The sequence below is a fragment of the Leopardus geoffroyi genome, chromosome B1 (assembly GCF_018350155.1).
Source record: "Leopardus geoffroyi isolate Oge1 chromosome B1, O.geoffroyi_Oge1_pat1.0, whole genome shotgun sequence".
NCBI classification, from domain to species: Eukaryota; Metazoa; Chordata; class Mammalia; order Carnivora; family Felidae; genus Leopardus; species Leopardus geoffroyi.
The window spans coordinates 68,803,111-68,822,994 of record NC_059327.1 but is presented as its reverse complement, the minus strand read 5'-3'; the positions used below and the strand labels follow the sequence as shown (position 1 = coordinate 68,822,994).

General features: G+C 41.0%; 1 protein-coding gene across 2 annotated transcripts in view; it reads right to left on the bottom strand.

Annotated features, from left to right (window-relative positions):
- The window catches only part of CB1H4orf45 (chromosome B1 C4orf45 homolog), a 98,602-nt gene that overhangs the window by 8,791 nt on the left and 69,927 nt on the right, over positions 1 to 19,884 (bottom strand). The window contains exons 4-5 of one of the 2 annotated variants that reach the window (XM_045464403.1): positions 6,164 to 6,350; positions 5,119 to 5,454 (exon numbers count right to left, since the gene is read on the bottom strand). In XM_045464403.1, coding sequence (XP_045320359.1) covers positions 5,413 to 5,454; positions 6,164 to 6,350 — 229 coding nt within the window. In that variant the 3' untranslated portion in view covers positions 5,119 to 5,412. Of the gene's footprint in view, positions 1 to 5,118; positions 5,455 to 6,163; positions 6,351 to 19,884 lie in introns of those variants that run through there. The other variant, XM_045464394.1, reaches the window with a different exon arrangement.

The following is a 19,884-nucleotide window of genomic DNA, read 5'->3' as shown; positions in this document are numbered from 1 at the left end:
TGGCATTGATAAGGACCTTAAGCACATACATACATACATGCCACCTTGCTTCTCAGTTCCCTGGTGCCTAGACTGTTCTGTCAGGTGCGTTATAGAAAATCCCCACACCTGGATGAGATGGGTACTGTGACAGTTAATTTTATTTGTCAGCTTGGGTTAGGCCATGATATCCAGATATTAGGGTCAAACACCCGTGTGGAAGTTTCTGTGAAGGTATCTTTTTAGATGAGATTGAGATTTATTTTCTAAGCTTGGTTGATATATTCTTTAATCCTTATCAGTTCACTCATCCATTCAACAAATATTTCCGTGCTAGGTGCTGGTCAAAGTGGAAAAAGCAGTCCAAGGGAGATCTTCCTGGTGGCCAAAGGGGCGGGTTGGGGGGGGCGGTTCTGCATTACAGACTGAGCACCTATAATAACCTATCGATCAGGGATCAGGCCGTGCCAGCTACCTGAGAATCTGGAAACCAGGTTGGGAGGCAGAGGGGAATGCCTCCAGAGGGGGTGGGAGGGGGAGGTTGCTTAAAACATGTCCCACTTTGGGTTGTATTAGGTAGGACGTGGTTTTCAGCAAGGAGATGAAGGTTCAGGGAGGTGCCTGACAAAATTGCTGTTTCTCCCTAAGTGTTTGCTACTTGAGGGTTGACTTCCCACATGGCATTTCCACAGAGCTACCAATCAGTAAAGTAACAGAGTCCTGCTAGCAAGTGAGTCACAGAGCCCAGAGCCGAGGCAGGGTGGGGCGGGGACGAGGCCGCAGACGTCGTCTGCCTCTCGCAAAACCATCGGTTACAGTCTTCGCACCTGCAGACCCGTGTCTGCTCAGCAACCCTTCTCCCTTCCAAGGTCCACATTGTCTTCTTACAGCTTCCTTCTTGTAGACTCCTTCAGTTAGCATGGCCCGTGCTCCAGATGCAGGTGGTGTCTTTGGACAGGGTGAAGGTTGGCTGTCTGGGTTCAGATCCTGACTCGGCTGCCTACTAGCTATGTGACACTGGACAAGTTTCTCAACCTCTCTGGCCTCGATGATCACAGCTGTGAAATGAGGGTGATAATAGGTTCAACCTGCTCTAGGATCCTGAGGATCCAGATGGATACTAACGACTACAGGGCAGCACTCCTGGCTGGGCTGCTGTGCGAGCAGGGTTCTTTCCCCACAGAAGGGACAGACCTGAAGAGCCCATTAGGTTGGGGCACATTGTGCTAGTCTCAGTCCTCACAGCTAACTACAGGCTTTGGGGAGAACCAATGAGGAAAGAAATACACGCCTGCCAGGTAAAGCCAGGGAAAGGGGGAGGGTCTCAGGCGAGACAGGAGGGGAGGGGGGTCGGACAGAGACCCAAGCACAGTCGCAGAGGTTCCCGCTCCTGCTGTAGTTCGCTCCCCGCCCCAGCCGGGCCCTGCCTGGTGGCCAGTACTGAAGCTCCTCTCACAGAAGGGGGCTTCGAGCATGCAGACTGCTCTCATCCCAAAGCTCCCCTACCACGCCCCAGCCCCAGTTCTCCTGCCTTGGGCCAGAGCTGGGGGTGGAGTGGGGGGAGGGGCTGAGGCTAGCGCTCTGAAGAGATTAACTTTTAAACGAATAGATTTTCAGTAAAGCAGATTACCCACCATCACGTGGGTGGGCGTCATCCAGTCAGCTGAAGGATTTAAGAGATGGAAGTCCCCAATGAAGAGGAAATTCTGCCCCCAGACTGCCTTTGGACCTGAGCTGCAACGTCACTCTTGCCTAGTCTCCAGCCTTGTTGGCCTACCCTGCCCATTTTGGATCTGCCAGCCTCCACAATCCTGTGAGCCAATTCCTAATTCCTTAAAATCAATCAGTCTGTCTATCTGTCCATCTTTGTGGTTCTATGTCTCAGAAGAACCTTGGCTGATACAGGTACTTCAGATATAAGTAGGATGATATATATTATGAGCCCCCCTCCCCAAAAGCAGTTGGATGGTCAGAATATTGTCATGCCAGATTATAAGAAGCAGGCTTTGAAGCAAAGATCTTTAACACAGTAAACAGTACAGGCAGCAGTTATCCTGTAAAAGCTGAGATACAAGTCCTATATAGTCTTTGGGTATATGCGGCAAGGGAGATATGGGAGGATAGGGAAAGTGTGTTAGAAATAAGCCTCTGAGGGGCACCTGGCTGGCTCAGGTGATTAATAAGGGTCCGACTCTTGGTTTTGGCTCAGGTGGTGATCTCACGGCTTCTCTGTGGGTTTGAGCCCTGCATCCGGCTCTGTGCTGACAGTGTGGAGCCTGCTTGGGATTCTCTCTCTGTGCCCCTCCCCCACTTGTGCTGTCTCTGTCTCTCTCAAAATAAATAAATAAACAAAAAAAGAAAAGAAAAAGCCCTCTGAGATGGCAAGGAAGGAGGTAGCACTTCCTTCACAGTGGGAGAAAAACGTCCCCTCCCTGTAAGGATTAACCCCTGCAGTGCTGTGTTAATTCCTAGAGCCATGCATCTCGCTCAGCTTTCTTAGTACCTTCAGTCAGCATTTATCATCCGTCCCCCTTTCTCACCTGCACGTTCTCAATCTACAGACTATAATCAAAGTGTAAACAAAAATGGTTTCTCCCTTGTTAAATTTTTGTTCTGTGCCTTCCTGCCCCCTCTTTATCCCAAATTTCTTTTTCTGTTGGCAACTAAGTGTTTTATAGGGCACTGGCTTCTTTGCAAACTACTCATTCTCTGCGTGTTGCCCCCGACCCTGCCCCCACCCCTCATGAATTCTGCGGTGTTCTTTGGCCTCCTTCTCTTCCCATGGGGAGAACTGTTGAATCTGCTACTTTCTTTATGTCTCAGACGCATCACCTCTTCTCCTTTCTCTTTGCCTTCTTTCAATCCCTCTTCATTTCTCAACTGAGTTCCCAAAATGCCTCGGAACTCCTCTTTCTGCCATATCAAACAGTTGTAATCAGTCTTCCTGGCTGATGTCTAAATCCCTCCAAAAATGAAAGTTTAATACTGTTACTTCTGTTTGAAAGCCCAGCAAAATCCAAGCTTGTTAGCACCATGCACTCAAACAACGCAGCTGGTTCCTCTTCCCCAGCCACTTCACGAGATACCCTCTGCGTGCTATTTATTATCCAGCCATCTTGAACCACATGCACTTCCCCAAAGGCACTACACGAACATTGCCTTTGCCCTGCCTGTCCTTTCTTGTCTCCCTTTCCCCTGTGGTCTAAGCCCCTCCAGTTCCTAGCTCAAACTGCAATTCAAACCTTGCTGCTCAAGGTCCCAGACTAGCAACAGCTGCATTGCCTAGAAGTTCATAGAAATGCAGACCCCAAGCCCTGTCCCAGCCCGGCTGAATCAGAATCTGTGTCTTTATTCGGTCCCTAAGTGATTGATACGCACATTAAAATTTGAGAATTACTGACTTTGGATTGTGAGTGAATCCAATGTGAGTGAACAGATGAGGGAGAGAATGTACCAATCACTGAGATTATGTCCATGTATTGGAATGAAAGGGGGTAATGAGAACATTTGCAAGCAAAGAAATGAAATAGAAATGGATGGTGCTAAAAGTGCATGTAATATACACGTAAAATTGACAACACTTAAGTGGCTATTATTTATGTGAAAAAAAAAGTTAACCAAAAATCAAGAAGGGAAAATAACATAAACTAGAAGATTGAACTTTAAATTAAAAAAACAAAAAAACAAAACAAAACAAAAAAAAAAAACGGGGGGATATACAGTAGAAGAAACAGTGTAGAAATTTGCCCAATATGTAAGAGCATTTTTAAAGAGCATTTTGTTTTGGATAAATGTATAAAGAATGATACATAATGTTAAATATCATAAATTGTACTTTTAGAAACATTGTAATTAAGCTCCAAATGTAATTTATAAATAAAGATCCAAACTCAAGAATGTGAATATAAAATATCCCATTTTCAACCATCTATCTTCATGAGAAAAGGGATTTCCCTCAAAGCCCCCCAGTACCATTGACATTTATTTCATTGAGGCTGTTTTCAGTACATGGTTTTGATTCTTGCAGCATAAATTGGAAAATGTGCTGGCATCCCAGGTAAGTGTAGCAGTGGTAACCACTCATTGGTGGCTGGTGTAAAGCATTATGTTAGAGGCTTGACACATGTTATATCCATTATTGGCTTTTGAATATATAAGAACAGTTGCTTCAAGTCATTTTCACTGAAGAGGATTTACATTACGGGGGGTTGGGGGTGGGGGGGGCAGGCTTGAGTACTTGTTGAAGTATCATCCACAAGAATCCTGTGAGATGGTCCAAAAACTGGACATAGGGAACAAGTTTCTAATGTATATCTAGAAATTTAGAAGAAAGACTAGTTTATAAAAAGAAAGATTATTTGGGGTGATATCGTATTTTGTTTATCTCTGGAAGGGAAAAGATGTGTCCAAGTGATTAATTAACCTTACTAACAATGAGTTAAACTCTCATCAGGTGCCTCTTTGATGTGAAGCACTGAGAATGACATGATGTCACTTAGCTGAGGTTCCTGCCCAAAACACATAACCAGAATCTATTCATGAGAAACCGTCAGATAAACCTAAGTTAAGAGATATTCTACAGAACTGGTCTAGACTCTTCAAAAATGTCAGTGCTATAAAAGACAAAGACTGAGGAACTGTTCTAAATTGAAGGAGACATGGGGACTAAATGCAATATGTAATTCTAGATTGGATCCTGGATGAGGAGAAACTACAAAAGACATTATTGGCTCAATTAATAAAATTTGATTATGAACTATAGATAATTACATTGTATCAATGTTAAACTCCCTACATCTTAGAATTGTACCGTGGTTATATGAGAGACCACCTTTGTTCTTAGGAATATACCCTGAAATGTTTAGGGGTAATGAAGAATCATGTCTGCAACTTAACCTCACATGATTTGGAAAAACAAATGTACACACACACACACACATTTAGAAAGCATTAAAGCAAATAAACAAGTGACTGTTCTCGATAGAATATCAGAGTTCGCTTTGTACTATTCTTGCAACTCTTCTGTAAATTTGAAATCATTTCAAAATAAAAAGCCTTAACACGTTTTTTTGTTTGTTTGTTTGTTTTAATGCGCAACTCTCCATTGGATTTAGTGAATGATAGAAGGAGACATTTGGGATTGTTTAATCCATGATTGCTCTAATCCTACACAAAATTAGTTCAGTGACAGAAGGTAACTAACCCAACCTTCATCCACACACACTACAATAAATCATTTCATTTGGAACCAGCCCAAAAATCAGACCACAGAGGAATGTTAGCAGCTGAACTGCTCCCTTTTTTAATACAAAGTGCCCCTGGGGTCAGGATCTACCAAGGAGGACTTCCATGGCTCCTTCACAGAATGTTTCAAATAGATGTAATTAATTGCTAATGAATCAGATCTCTGGTGACGGAGGGCAAGCAGTCGTCTTAGGGGGTTGGCAAGATTCTTCGATGGAGTAAGGAGACTGTCTTCATGTAGGAAATGGGAATCTTTGGATTAACGAGAGCTATCCCATTTCCTTTCTTTCGTGGAAATGAGACTCAATATGGAAATACTGGATTACTATAAAATGCATTGTGCTGTGGAATTATGCAAAAGGACCCTAGGAAATAATTATTCATTTGTATATACTTACACATTCTTGATTCTTACGAGCAATCTTATCAAATATTCTGTACAAATACTAATTCCCCACTTCACTTACAAAAAACCCATATAGAGAAACTATGCAACCTGCTCAAGGTTTCCTAGATAGTAATGGGAAAAACTTGAATTTGAACTGATATACTCTTTTAGGAAGTATCACAAAACAGTCTGCAACAGTCTTGACAGGACTTACAGATTTACCTCCATTTCATACGCTGAGAGCTTTCTCAGCTTTGCAAACCAAGGAGAAGGCTATTTTCTCCAGGTTCACCCATATGTTAAATAAGCACTTGTAAGGATTGAAATCTACAATATCTTGTTTTATTTAGCTATAAAATGGGAATAATACCCAGCTACCCACAGTATGGGCATTACTGTGGAGATCCCATATAAATTTCAAAATGTTCTCACGGGTTAAAAGGAACCACAAAACTGATTGTTTATCAGTATTACTATTAAATAGCATTCTCTAATTCATGTTGAAATAATTTGATGTTTTCTATGATGATTCAGGAAAGCAAATGATCGTACCTCCTTTCTTGGTCGCTTTGGCAGCTTCGGTTGTTTGGAAGCTCTTGGCAATTCTGCCGTGCTCTGCCTGACAAGGACAGCCGCTTTGGAATTTCTTTGATCGGTGTTTTCATAATCACCCATATGCCAGGCAATAGAACCGCGACTGAATCTTCCTTGCATATCCATAATATAAGGTTTTGGTTGCCTGAAACAGGAACAAATTGGTTGGTTCTCAAATTGGAAAGATCTAGAAACAAGGTCATTCGTTTCCAGAGACTTGAGATTTTTCTGTCTTATGATTCAAGATTTGTCTGTTTCTCTTGTGATTCGAGAGGATTTCTAGCCATGTGGCTTGACAAAGCTAGGGACCTGAGCCATCAGCCAGTGTTCTGAGAAGTTTCTGGACTCTGCCTAGGCCACTGCCTAGGCCACTCCAGCCAGCTGCTGGAGGCTCAGGAAACCACCTCCCAGGATAGATACCTATCTAGGAACCTTGTTCATGAATTCACCCCTGTATCATGACTGCTCCTCGTGTCCTTCAGAGCCATACATACAGGATGCTCAGGGAGGCATGTTCAAGCTGAGACCTCATGAGACCTATGAGTTCTGAAGGACATGGTCTCTCTATCTTGAGATCTCAGGGGAATTCAGAAAAAAAACCTAACTTCATGATTCCAGAGTCTGACATTGGACAGTATTGTTAGAGGAAAGATCTACGCTTCATTCTCTTTCCCCATTGAAATCCTGGTCTAGGTTCCAACATCCCTAAATTAGAATACTATCTAAGTCCTGCCTTCCCATGATAAAGGGCCAGCTCTGAGGTGCCTGGATGGCTCAGTCAGTTAAGCATCCAACTTTGGCTCAAGTCATGATCTCACAGTCTGTGAGTTCAAGCCCTGCATTGGGCTCTGTGCTGACAGCTCAGAGCCTAGAACCTGCTTCTGATTCTGTGTCTCCCTCTCTCTCTGCCCCTCCCCCCGCCTCACAAAAATAAAAAATAAACATTGGAAAAAAAAAAAAAGGCCACCTCTGGGGAAAAAGCAAAAAGGATCCTAGGATGGGATTTACCATCTCATTTGGAAGCCTGTTGTTCTGGAGAGCCTCTTGGAGCCCCTTACCCCACCATTCCTCTGCCTGGGGACTCAGAACCTCCTGGCCACTGCAAATTTCCTTTCCTAGAATCTGGGGTTTATGGGTTCCCAAGTTCTTTGGACCAAGATCAGTGGCAGGTTTGTATTACCCTTCACTCTTTCAAGAACATAGGTGCGCTTACTATGCCCGGCACCAGAACGAGGTGCTGGGGAGACCGCAATAATAGAACAAAGTGTCTGTTATTATTATAGAGCTTATATGCCAGTATGGGAGGCAGACAACAAACAGGCAAGTCAGATATTTAGGAAGTATCATGAAGACAAAAGCCAGATAAGGAATAGAAAATGCCAGGCATGCTGTTTTTGTGGGGGTGGGCTGAAGAGTGGGAGGTATCCTTCGAGCAGGGAGCTAACTGCAGGGAGAGAGCCAGCAATTGTCCCAGTGCAGGGGGTGGGGGGAGGGGCCAGACACTCCCTTCCACTCCCTAGAATCACAGATCCCTGCACAGAGAGGGAGCTGACCATGTCATTCTCCAGCAACCCTCCACTGACCCCCCATAGCCTTCAGGATAAAGTCCAAATTCTTTAGCACAGCACACAGGGGTGTGTGATGTTGCTCTTTGTTTTTTGTCTGTTTTCTTTTTTTAAATGGTCTGCCCACATGGGCCTTTCTGGTCTGTGCTCAGCCCATCCCTCCTCTCAGACACCCACACAGTGCTGCATTGTGCATGCACCCTTTCCTCTGGGAACTCTGAAGAAGTCACGCTTTCAGACTTTCAGCCTTGTGCTTCAGTTTCTCCTTTTGCCTGTAATTCCCTCCCTCCTCCTCTCCTGACAAACTGCAGCCAAGACTTTAAACATCACCTTTTCTGTAAAGACTTTTCTTATTCCTGTCAGGCAGCCATTTTTCTCCTTTGATAGTGCATTGTATTTGACTTTTTTGTAGAAACTATTAGAATATACCTAAATGTCTATGCAGCCCTCTCTCTCCCTCTGAAGTCAGCGTTCCTTCAAGAGCCCAGCATGTTTCTCGTTCATCATTGGACCCCCAGTGCTCATTACTTGGAATGACTCATAGTTGACACTCAACTAGTCTGTGGTGGACGAAGTAATGAGGAAGGGGGGAGAAGATCAGAGCTGAGTTACTGCAGAGGTTCTTTCCTGCCCACTCCCCTCCAAGTGCCTGCCAGCTTCTTCTCTCTCTTGCCACCAGTGGGCACGCAGAAGCGGATCCCTACAGTCTGGTTTGTCTGCGTTTTGTCATTTAGAAACAAGATTAATAGCTGGGAATCATTTCAAGAAAGTTTAAAGGACTAGCAGTCGCTAGTGGGTAGAATGTATGAACAGGTATTGTTTATAGTTTCTATTAGCTTGATTAATGATTCATAGGAGAACTACTTCATGCAAATGTGCCACATTTTCATTAAAAATAATACATTACAACCTGAAACTAGTATTATACTCTATGTTAACTAACTGGAATTCAAATAAAATCTTGAAAATTTTTAAGTAAAAATAACGTATTCTAGAAGTAATTATACCAAATAGAAAAGGAAAATCCTTGCATGCAAGCAGCCTTCATTTCAGTGCTAAAATATTTTATAATCTTCTATTTCAAATTCAGAATATCGTACATCCCCGAATCTTGAATCCCCAGGAGCAATGGAAAGCTAAAAATAAGTTGTAATCCAAAGATTTTGAAGAGCTTATAAAAACTATAGCCACATCAACTATGGAGATTTATACGCACTATATTGAACTTGACAACCGAGCCACAAAAGTCAAAAGAGGTAAGCCAAGGAGCAGAAGGTTTGGCTCCAGAGGGGTTTGGAGAATGAATGGTAGGCCATCATCAATGATTCCATGGTATACAAACACACAGCAGCCAATACAAACACAGAGACCCCAAAATAAATAAAACCAAATATTCTTAGTGCAACAATCTTACTATTAGTTCTTATATTAAGTAGGCCCCTAAGGGTCAGATTTATTTCTTTTTGAATTAATTTCAAGCTTGCAGAAAAGGGGAAGCACAGTAAAAAAGCTTTTTTTTTTTTTTCCTGAGCAATTTAGAAGTACATAATTGACATGATATCCATCATTCCCAAATACTTGAGTGTGTTAATTCCTACAAATAAGGACATTCTACATAATTTCAGTGTAACGGTCAATGTCAGAAGGAAATCAGCGCAAGCAATAAAAGCGAAAATAAACAAGTGGGACCACACTAAACTAAAAAGCGTCTGCACGACAAAGGAAACAATCAACAGAGTAAAAAGACAACCTACAGAATGGGAAAATTTATTTGAGACCATATATCTGCTAATGTGTCAATATCCACAATATGTAATTCATACAACTCACTAGCAAAGAACAACAACAAATAGTGCACCCCCCCCCCCCAAATGAGCAAAGGACCTGAATAGACAGTTTTTCCAAAGATATACAAATGGCTAACAGGCACATAAGAAGATGCTAAACATTATTAATCATTAGGGAAATGCAAGTTAAAACCACAATGAGATATCACCTCACGCCTGTTCGAATGGTCATCATCAAAAAGACAATAGACAAAAAATGTTGGTGTGGATGTGGAGAAAAGGGAATCCTTGTGCTCTGTTGGTGGGAACGTCAACTGGGACAGCCACTATGGAAAAGAGTATGGAAGTTCATCAAAAAATTAAAAATAGAACTACCATATGGTCCAGCTTTTCTATGTCTGGGAGGATATCCAAAGGAAATGAAAACATTAACTGAAAAAGATAACTGCTGTCCCATGTTTATAGAAGCATTACTTACAATAGCCAAGACACGGAAACAACCTTAATGTCCATCGGTGGATGGAAGAATGAAGAAGTTGTATACATACACAATGGAATAAGCTTCAGCCATAAAAAATGAGGAAATCCTACCACTTGTGACAACATGAGTGGGCCTTGAAGGCATTATGCTAAATTAAATAAGTCAGACAGAGAAAGACAATGTGTGATCTCACTTATATGTGGAATCTAAAAACAAAAACTACCAAACTCATAGGAAAAAAAAAGAAAATCAGACATGGAGGCAGAGGCACGAGTGGGGGTTGGGGAGGGGAGATTAGAAGAAAGTAGTCCAAAGGTGTAACCTTCTAGTCACAAGATGTGGAAGCACTAGGGAGGTAATGTGCACCTTGATGACTATAGCTTAACACTACTGTGTGGTGTACAGGAAAGTTATTAAGAGAGTAAATTCTAGGAGTTCTCATCACAAGGAAATTTGTTTTTCTCTTTTTTGTATCTACATGAGATGCTGGATTTTACCTAAACCTGCTTGGTGATCATTTCAAAGTATATGTGAATCTAACTAAAATCATGCTCTACATCTTAAACTTATGCGGTGATGTGTGTCCATTATCATTCCCCAGTGAAACTGCAGGAGAAATCAGAGGAAATCAGAAAATTAACATGTTTGTACTGCCACTACCCAATCCTCAGACACCATTCAAGTTTCCCAATAACGTCCGTTTTGCAAACGGATCCATTTAAGAACCACACATTGCATTTAGTTTTCTCATCTCTTTAGTCTTAAATCTGGAACCCTTCCCTGATATTCCTATGACTTTCACACAGCCTTGATAATTTGGAAGAACACAGGCCAGTTATTTTGTAGATGTTCCTCAGTTTGGGTTTATCTTATGTTTTCTCTTGACTAGATTCAGGCTATGCATTTTGGGGCAGGAATAACACAAAATGGCGATGGTATCACATCCTATTATTAGCAAGATTCACTAAGGTCACTTGGTTCAGGTGGTATCTGCCATGCTTCTCTTTTGTAAAATTACTTTTCTCTTTTGTTTTTAGTATTTTGTGAGAAAAAGCTTTGAAGTTATGTAAAAACCTCATCCCGTGTCAAATGTCCAATTAATTAACATCAGTTTGGACTCATGATTTCCTATTTTATTCATTGGGTTATAATCCATTCATAACATTCATTTTCATGCTCAGGTTGTCCCAGATTTGGCTAGAGAGAACTCTTTCAATCTGGCTTCTGTGTCCTTATGACTGCTCCCATCATTCTTTGAGCACTTCCTTACTTTTTTAGCAAAAAAAGATGTTCCAGGTTCATCTATCCCTTCCCCAGCTCTGGAACAATCCATTTCTTGAAGAAGCTCTGGTTTCCTTTAATGGAGAATGATATTTAGAAACCAAGATCCGGGTATTAGGTATTCCTCTTAGTGTTGAGGTATCACTGTCACACAACCTTCTGAGACAACATTACACAGGGTGCATTAGAGGGTTTATTCTCATTTTCTCCCTTTACATATTTGTAACTCACTTCTCCTATGGTGGGAAACCCGATTCCCATTCTCTTTATGTCTTTACCTATTTGCTCAGTCCTCCTGTCAGTAATCAATGTCTCATTGCTACCACCATCCCCACCTTGTACATGTTCTCCTCACCCCATTTGGGATTCAACACTCCACTCTAGGATACCCTCTTGTAGCCTTTATCACCCTACTTTGTACCGTCAAAGTTTGTCTCCTACCTTTTTGTTGAAAAATCCACATTTCAAATAATATAATGCCAATTCGACACATGAGATTTCTTTCCCCTCCCTAGGTCTTGTTGCTGTTTGTTGGTTAAGTGATTTTCCTGGACTAATTGTCTAAATTTTGTCATGTGTGCCTCCTGAATTTCCTGCCCAGTTAGCTCGGTGATCATCTACTGATTGGATAGAAATTGCCTTAGATGTCTCAAATCAATATGTCTTCTGGCCGTTGTGTGTGTAGAGACCGTGCCTTTAGTGCTTTGGCAGGCAGCTGACAACTCCACCTTAGCCTTCATTTCCTGCTTGCATAGAGCTTCAAGATTAGCCAAAGGTGAGAGATTAGGACCTTCTTGGGTTTTTCCTCAGCACGTGCACAGCACTGCGCGTGTGCATAGCCTCCTAGATTTCTAGGCATACGTTGGAGCCTTTCAAAATCCCCTATGAACATCTCACTTCTCAGTTTTTCACTTTAATGTTTGTAGCCCTCTCCTTGTTTGCCCCACTGGTGTTGTCCCCTCAGGCAGCTGTGGTATCAAACAGCTGCTGCTAATGGTTTTTGATGAATGCCCATGAGACACAGCTGCTTCACACAGTCAGGTCAAATAACGACAAGCCCTGAGAATGGAACTTTTCCAGGGATTTTCAAGATGGATCAAATATGACATTTCTCTGAGCATGAGTTTTTTTCAAGGAGCTTCAAACCCATGTTTCCCCTCCAGTGACTGGTAGGCTTCTAGTTTTCACAGCTACCATGGTTGTGAAGCTATTGGTTTTTTCAAGGCCACCATGGAGCTGAGAAGGGAGAATGGGAATAGAGAAATTTATTTTGTTTTTAATTTCTTTATTAAGTTTTTAATTTTAAGTATAGTTAACATACAGTTTTATATTATTTTCAGGTGTACAATATAGTGATTCAACAATTCTATACATTACTCAGTGCTCATCATAAGTATGCTCTTTAATCCCCATCACCTATTTCACCCATCCCCCCACTCACCTACCTCTGGTAACCATCAGCTTGTTCTCTATAGTTAAGAGTCTGTTTCTTGGTTTGTCTCTGGGGAATAGAGCAGTTTAAATTTAAAATACCCAAAGATCAGGGCACCTGGGCGTCTCAGTTGGTTACGTGTCTGACTTGGGCTCAGGTCATAATCTTGCGGCCTATAAGTTCAAGCCCCGCATAGGGCTCTGTGCTGACAGCTCAGAGCCTGGAGCCTGCTTGGGATGCTGTGTCTCCCTCTCTCTCTGCCCCTCCCCCACTTACGCTCTATCTCTTGCCCTCTCTCTCTCACTCTCTCTGTCTCAAAAAATAAACGTTACAAAATTTTAAAAATACCCAAAGATCATTGTTCTTTCTGGGACACAGTGATTTTTTTCTTAAATAAATACTCCATGGATCATTGGAAGTATTTGTTTATTAGCTTCCAATGTTTTTAAAAAAAAAGTAATTTTGACAATTTTTGCCCAGTGCTCTTATTTCTTTTTGGAAGAGTATATTTTTGGAGGTCCTTAATGCACTATGCCTGAAGTGCTTCCCAAACAGAATTATTTTAAAGTGTCATGGAGGCTCACTGTTTAAGGAGAAATTGTCTGTGTCTTCTGTTTCCACTTCTTCATTTGCACCTCCTCCATATTCTGCCTTCTGCTTTCTGTTGCCATTACTTCATTGTGATGATTCTTACCTCAGCCAACAGCAGCCTCCTTCCCATCTGTCAGATCAAACCATCTCTTCTCAGACTTTCTAGTATGATTTCCCAGAAGCTTTTGCAGTTGTTGACATTACCCTCCTCCCTCTTTTCCACTTGGACTTCCAAAGTTCTTTCTTTATGTCTCTCCTCTCCTTATATTACTTCATCTACATTCTTTTAGAAGAATCTCTTATTCTTTTTGCTTCTTTATCATTGGTATCTCAGAATTCCATCCTTGATTCTCATCTCTTGGTATGCTACCACCCATTTCCAAACCAGGAAATAGCATTTACATCCAGTGATCCAACCCACATCAAAACACTGATGTCAAAAATTTCTACTTTCACCTCTGTAATTTAAACACAAATTCCAAGATTCTTACTGATCGTAGTACCAGGATATCTCATAACTAGTAATAATTTCTAGCATTCATTAAGATATATGAGCTTCCAGGAACTATGCTAGTTGCTTGATATGTATTACCTCTAATTTTCATAAGAATCCCATATGGTAGATATAATTTTCTGCTTTTTACAGCTGAGGTTAGATTGACTCAGCAATTTATCCAAGATCAAACAGTTAAAAAGCAGTAGAGCTGGGACGTGAACTCAGTTGTTGGATTCTAAGCTTATGCAATCTCATCTGTAAAATGGGGGTAATATTATAATACTACTCTTCATGAGAGTTTCATGAGTTAATGTTTATAAAGCACTTAAAACAGTATCTGACCCGTGGTAGAAATTCAATAAAGTGTTGGCCATTTATTGCCTCTCACCTCATTTCCCCATCTCCCTACCTCTGCTCCTCCCTCAAATACCCTCTCCTTCCCATATTCCCTATTTTGAGCAATGGCATAACCATATACACAGCCACCCAAAAGAGACAATCAGAATCGCCTTCGACTTTTACATCTCTTCCATTCCTCCACATTTAATTTGTTGCCAAGTCCCACTGAGTCTTTCTCTAAACCATCTCGCCATGCCCACCTCTATAATTCCGGCTCCCTTCATTGTGATTATTACAATATCACCAGTCTTCCTTCCTTCGGCCTCCCCTTTCTCCACTCCATCCATTCAGCAAACAGTTTTCTACACTCATTATGTGCCAGGTATTCTTTCTAACACACAGATTTGATTATATCACTTTCTTATTTGAAAACATAAAAACAACAGTTTGTTGCCTCCAGAATTAAGCGCAAAATCTTTGGTTATGGCATTTGAAACGGTACACAATCTGGCCCCTGTCCTGCAGTTCCAGTCTTGCCTCCCACCGCACCCCTGAACCAGTACCCCGTTTTAGCCACACCTCAACACATCATGCCTTTGCTTATGCAATTCCTTATGGCTGAGGTTCCTTTCCTAGCTCCACTTCCACGTTCTCCTTTTTATTTCCCACGCCTTCATAATGTAGCTCGTGTTACGTCTTCTACAAGGTCTGACCTTCCACAGTGGGCCACAGTCATGACCTACTTTGTTCCCCACACTATGTGGTATACCTATTATACTGGTGTCGTCATGGTGACTCTCACTCTCAGTAAATCTGCAAGTAAAAGGAAGGAACTGTTTCTTACTTTTGTGTGTTTCCAATGTCTAGCAGAGTTCCTGACCTAGAACATGTTTTTTGTCCATTTTGTTCACTTGTATAAAGATACAAAGAAATAGCTTTGTAGTTACCTCCAGGGGGAGGGTCTGTGACAGTCCGTGATGGAGGGTTTGGAATGAGGTGGAATTGATTTTAAATTCATACTCTCTCTTTTGCTGTTTGAATTTTAAAAGCCGTGAACATGTATTATTTTTATAATAACACATGTCTGAATTTTCCTTAAAAATTGTTGGTTACTTGGGAAATGACCAAAATTTTCCTAGCAGCCTGGACAGCGGAGAAATGGGCTGAGAAGATAAAATAGATTTCAGTGCTAAGTTAGGAAATGACTGGCTGGGCCTCGCTTATGTAACTGTCTAAAACTGATGGGACAAACAACTTTCATTTAGACACTTCTGCCAGAGAAAACACTCTGGATAGCTGAGAACAGGGCTCTGCTAGGGCTGGTGCTCTGCTCAGTCTTTGGGGTTCCCGCCTTTTTTATAACTAGAGTTGGACCCATAGGAAACTCTGGGCAGCCTCTTTGATTCATGACCCAACAATTCAGTGAACTCTCAGTATGTTGGCGAAATAACCAGCTTGAATTAATATGTTTACTTAAACTGATCAAAGTAGCTGCTTATTCTGGAGATTGACCACCCAGCATCAGTCTTTCCCAAGAGCAAAGCTTTTTCCACTATTTGGACATCTTTTGGATTCCCTCTGGTTGGCTAAAAATAGTTCTAATAAGTGGTAAAATTATGGTCTTCTGGATTCCACAGTTAAAGAAACAAATTACTAACTGTTTAGGTTCCAGTGAGTCAGTCTGGTTGTCTAATATAGACCCAGAAACAGTTATGCACTTGAGTTTCAAAGAGCAAAATATATGGAAACTTCCCCTTAGGGCCTCAGCATTTTCCCTGCAGCATCATAAAATGATGTAACTGTGTATATCTGGCCTGTGGAGAGACTGCTGCTGTATCTGTATGGTGACTGAAAAGCGTGACTACCTATTTTCTCAGCAGGCTAGTTCCCTTAAATGTTTGCTTTCTCACAGGGTCATTGATTTCTGCTCTTTCCATTTCCAGAAGTACTCAACAGCCGTGGATGGCACATGGAAATTTTTGAGAAACACATTTAGAAATCATTTGGCAGGATCTATGCTTTCTGGGAGAACAGGCCTTCTCTCTCTCTGTTATTTTCTCTTTGGAACATTTGCAAGAAAATAAGACCCCTGTTTTTTTGAAGAATCTTTCTGAATTTATGGTGTAGTCTCCACCTAAAGTCAGAATCTGCCAAGGAATTACCATTAGGGCTTTAAAGATGTTTTTAATTGTATTTTTTTCCTTTTCTGAATTGGCCTTCTACATAGATGGAGTGGGTGTTCCTGCTGACATAGGCAGTCACATATGTCGTATGATTTCAGACACCAGCTGCCTGAGAAAATACTCCCTTAGACTCTGCCTTGCTGTTTCCTTTTATTCCACAAGCAGAGACCAGGCTTCCCGTTCACCCAGTCGGGGAGAGGTACTGTAAAGCGTTATTACCTGGCCCTTCTAGAGAGAATATATCTTGAAGGGGCAGTACCACAAAGGAAGAACTGAGGAAATTGGGGTGCTGCAAGTCAGTTTTAGCCATATCCTCATTTAGTTAAGTCCAACCTTATCGCTTATACATTGATCTTCTTTCCCTGGCCCTATAGAATCATGCAGGATGATGCTGTGTCTTGTTTTCAAAAGACATAAACTTAATCCTCTGGGATAACACTTACTTGATCCTAGATCAACAGCTGTCATAGAGATTATTAAAAACATATTTTCTGGATATTTCATATTTGGACAAACAAAATGAGTGTGCAATTATATTCAGCAATTATTCATGGAGAAAAATTTAACGTCAATAGAATTTATCCGAGGTTCATTGTTGCCCAGGAGATTCCTACTGAGTGGAAAGAAAAAGAGGCTTATCAAAGAAGCTAATTTTTAGTAATTCCTATTCAAAGGAGCTTATAGAGATTTATCTGGAAGGCATATGTCATGCTTACTTGTTTAATGTTCTGTCTTCAGGATACTAGGAAAATTGATGTGCCACCTCTGAGTTGTAACTTAACCTATTTAAGATACATGTTCAAAGTAATATTCAGTTGAATGATTAGGACAATTTGGAATAATTTATAGCATCAAAGATCCAGAGCTGTCTATATGCTGATTCTGTCTTTAGACAAGCAGACAACTAGAACTTATTAGCTATTAGTTTTCTTAGCTAGAGTTTATTGACCAAACGCCTGGTCTGTGTTCGGTAGTGTAGCAGGTCCTCTGGGAGACTGTAGAGAAAGCTGGCAGTCCATGTAAAATGGACACATGGCAAAAGGGCAAAGACATTAGTATATGAATAAACAATTGCTTATTTACTGCTGTACCTGGATGAGTGGAATGATTACTAAGAGGTTATTTGACTACAATACACTTCGTGATGAAGTTCATCATTCATGATGAAATGTAGAAGATAAGCTTTTATGTTTGTTTGAATCTTTTATTCTTGGTTAATAGTGCCCTTCTTCCCCAAAGAGCAAAAATGCCTATGACCAGTTCTATGTCATTAGCAATTCAAAAACAAATTTATTAAACAGGTCTCCGTATCTATGGGCACAAACTGTTTTGCAAAAGTGGATAGGATTATTTAAATGTATAAACAGAAGTGTGTAATTCACATTAGTATGAAACATACTGCCTCAAGGATAGAAAAGAAATTGCTTCCCAAAGAAGTGTTTGGGAAAACACAAGAGAAGTCTTCCCAAACTGCCAGCATATTTCAAACATAAGAATATTGCTTAAAAGCTATTTTTAAAAGAAAGAGATCGCGAACGGTAAGAATATTTTTCTTTTAAGTAGAAAAAGCTCACTCTCAGACTTTCTTCTAGAAGGAAAGCATCAAAGCCTTGTGCAATTCTGTAAAATTACACACACCATATGCTTCAGACCTCGGATTGTGATTGTTTTGGTTTGATTTATTGTGTTACTTCATAGGAAGTGAAACCACTTTATTCAAAAGGCTTGTTAAATATTCTACCACTATGTTGAAGTAAAGAATTAATTTAAACAAGAAAGATTTCACATTACCCTAAGTGAACACTTTTTCATTACTTTGCCAGATTGTCTTCTCCGAGCTCCAGAATGTGAAAAATGCTGTCCTTGCCACAGTGATGTCACCAGCACGTTGCTGGTTGCCCTTCTGGGTGCCAGCTGGGCTTCCAGTTCCATGGGTTATGCAATCGAAATCAAACACGTTGTCTTCCTTTGCGGAATAGCTTACTCCACAAGGCTCCTGTTGCCGAGAGTGTGTCCACGGTGTAGAAGTACACAGAGGTGTTCATTGACTCTCATTCAGTATTTTAAAATGATTTATAGGAAGTGACTGTCTCTCCAGCACATAGACTCAGAGGCAGCTGTCCCACATCTTACCAGAAATGGCAGCATATTGGATTGACTAGGAATTGACATTTTAGGAATGTGGAATATAATTCCTAGTGTTGCTAGAGAAATGAGAGATTTTATATACGACACTCAGGAAGTTCTGCCAATTTCAGCAGCTAAGGACTTCTGAAATTATCAAGTCCGGGGCTTCTCTTCATGCTGGTGTTTCCCGGGCACCACTCACTTACTTGTGTGAGTATCAGAGAACCAAAAGGCAAAGGAAGGAGAGCAACATTTATTTCAGCTGCTTGACAGCCATCCAAGTGAAGGTTAGCTGGAAGACTGTAACAGTATTGACTCAATTTAGTTTTGGACAAGTTTATCTATCCAGATGGTGAATCTTGACCTTCATTAACTAAGGATAAAATTGATACAATTCCATTTTAGTCACTTTGGAGATTTGAATATTATACACATACGAAGAGACAAATTAGTTTAAAGATCCCTAGGTACCCATCACCCAACTTTAAACACTTTAATTTGTAGCCAGTCTTATTTCCTTTCTATCCTACTTACTAATCTTGCCCCTCTAAGATATCATATCTTTCTGGTATCACTCTCAACAATTTAAAACCTCTTTTTCTTGGGGCACCTGGGTAGCTCAGTCGGTTAAGCATCCGTGGCTCGTGAGTTTGAGCCCCACGTCAGGCTCTGTGCTGACAGCTCGGAGCCTGGAGCCTGTTTCAGATTCTGTGTATCCCTCTCTCTCTGCCCCTCCCCCACTCACACTCTGTCTCTCACTCTCTTTAAAATGAATAAGCTTTAAAAAAAAAAAGAAACTTAAAAAAAAATTTTAACAATTTCACTGTATAGTCAGCATTCAAAATTTTAGTTCCTTCTGTTTGTATGTTTTTAGCAGAATCCAAATAAGTTTGACGCCTTCAGTTGGTTGATAAATCTTTTGAGTTTCTCTTAATTCGTAGGTTCTATTTCATCTCTTTTCTCCTTCTCCTTCTATACCTCCCCCCACCTCTCCTATCTCTTCTCTTCTCTTTCTTGCTATTTATTTGTTGAAGAGACTGGGCCACATGTCCTATAAAACTTCCCACAATACATTCTTCTGACATCTCCATGATGTCATTTAACATTTTCTGCTGCCAGCTTATTTCCTGTACATTGTTAGTTGGATTTAGAGGTTTGATCTAAGTCACGTTGGGTTTTGGGGGCAAGACTGCTGTATTAATTTGCTAAAGCTTCTATAACAAAGTACAACAGACTGGGTGGCTAAAACAATAGAAATATATTTTCTCACTATTCTGGAGGCTAGAAGTCCAAGATCATGGTGTTGGCAGAGTTGGTTTCTTCTAAGGCCTCTCTCCTTGACTTGGTGGTTATCACCTCCCTGTGTCTTCACGTGATCTTCCCTGCACACGTGTGTG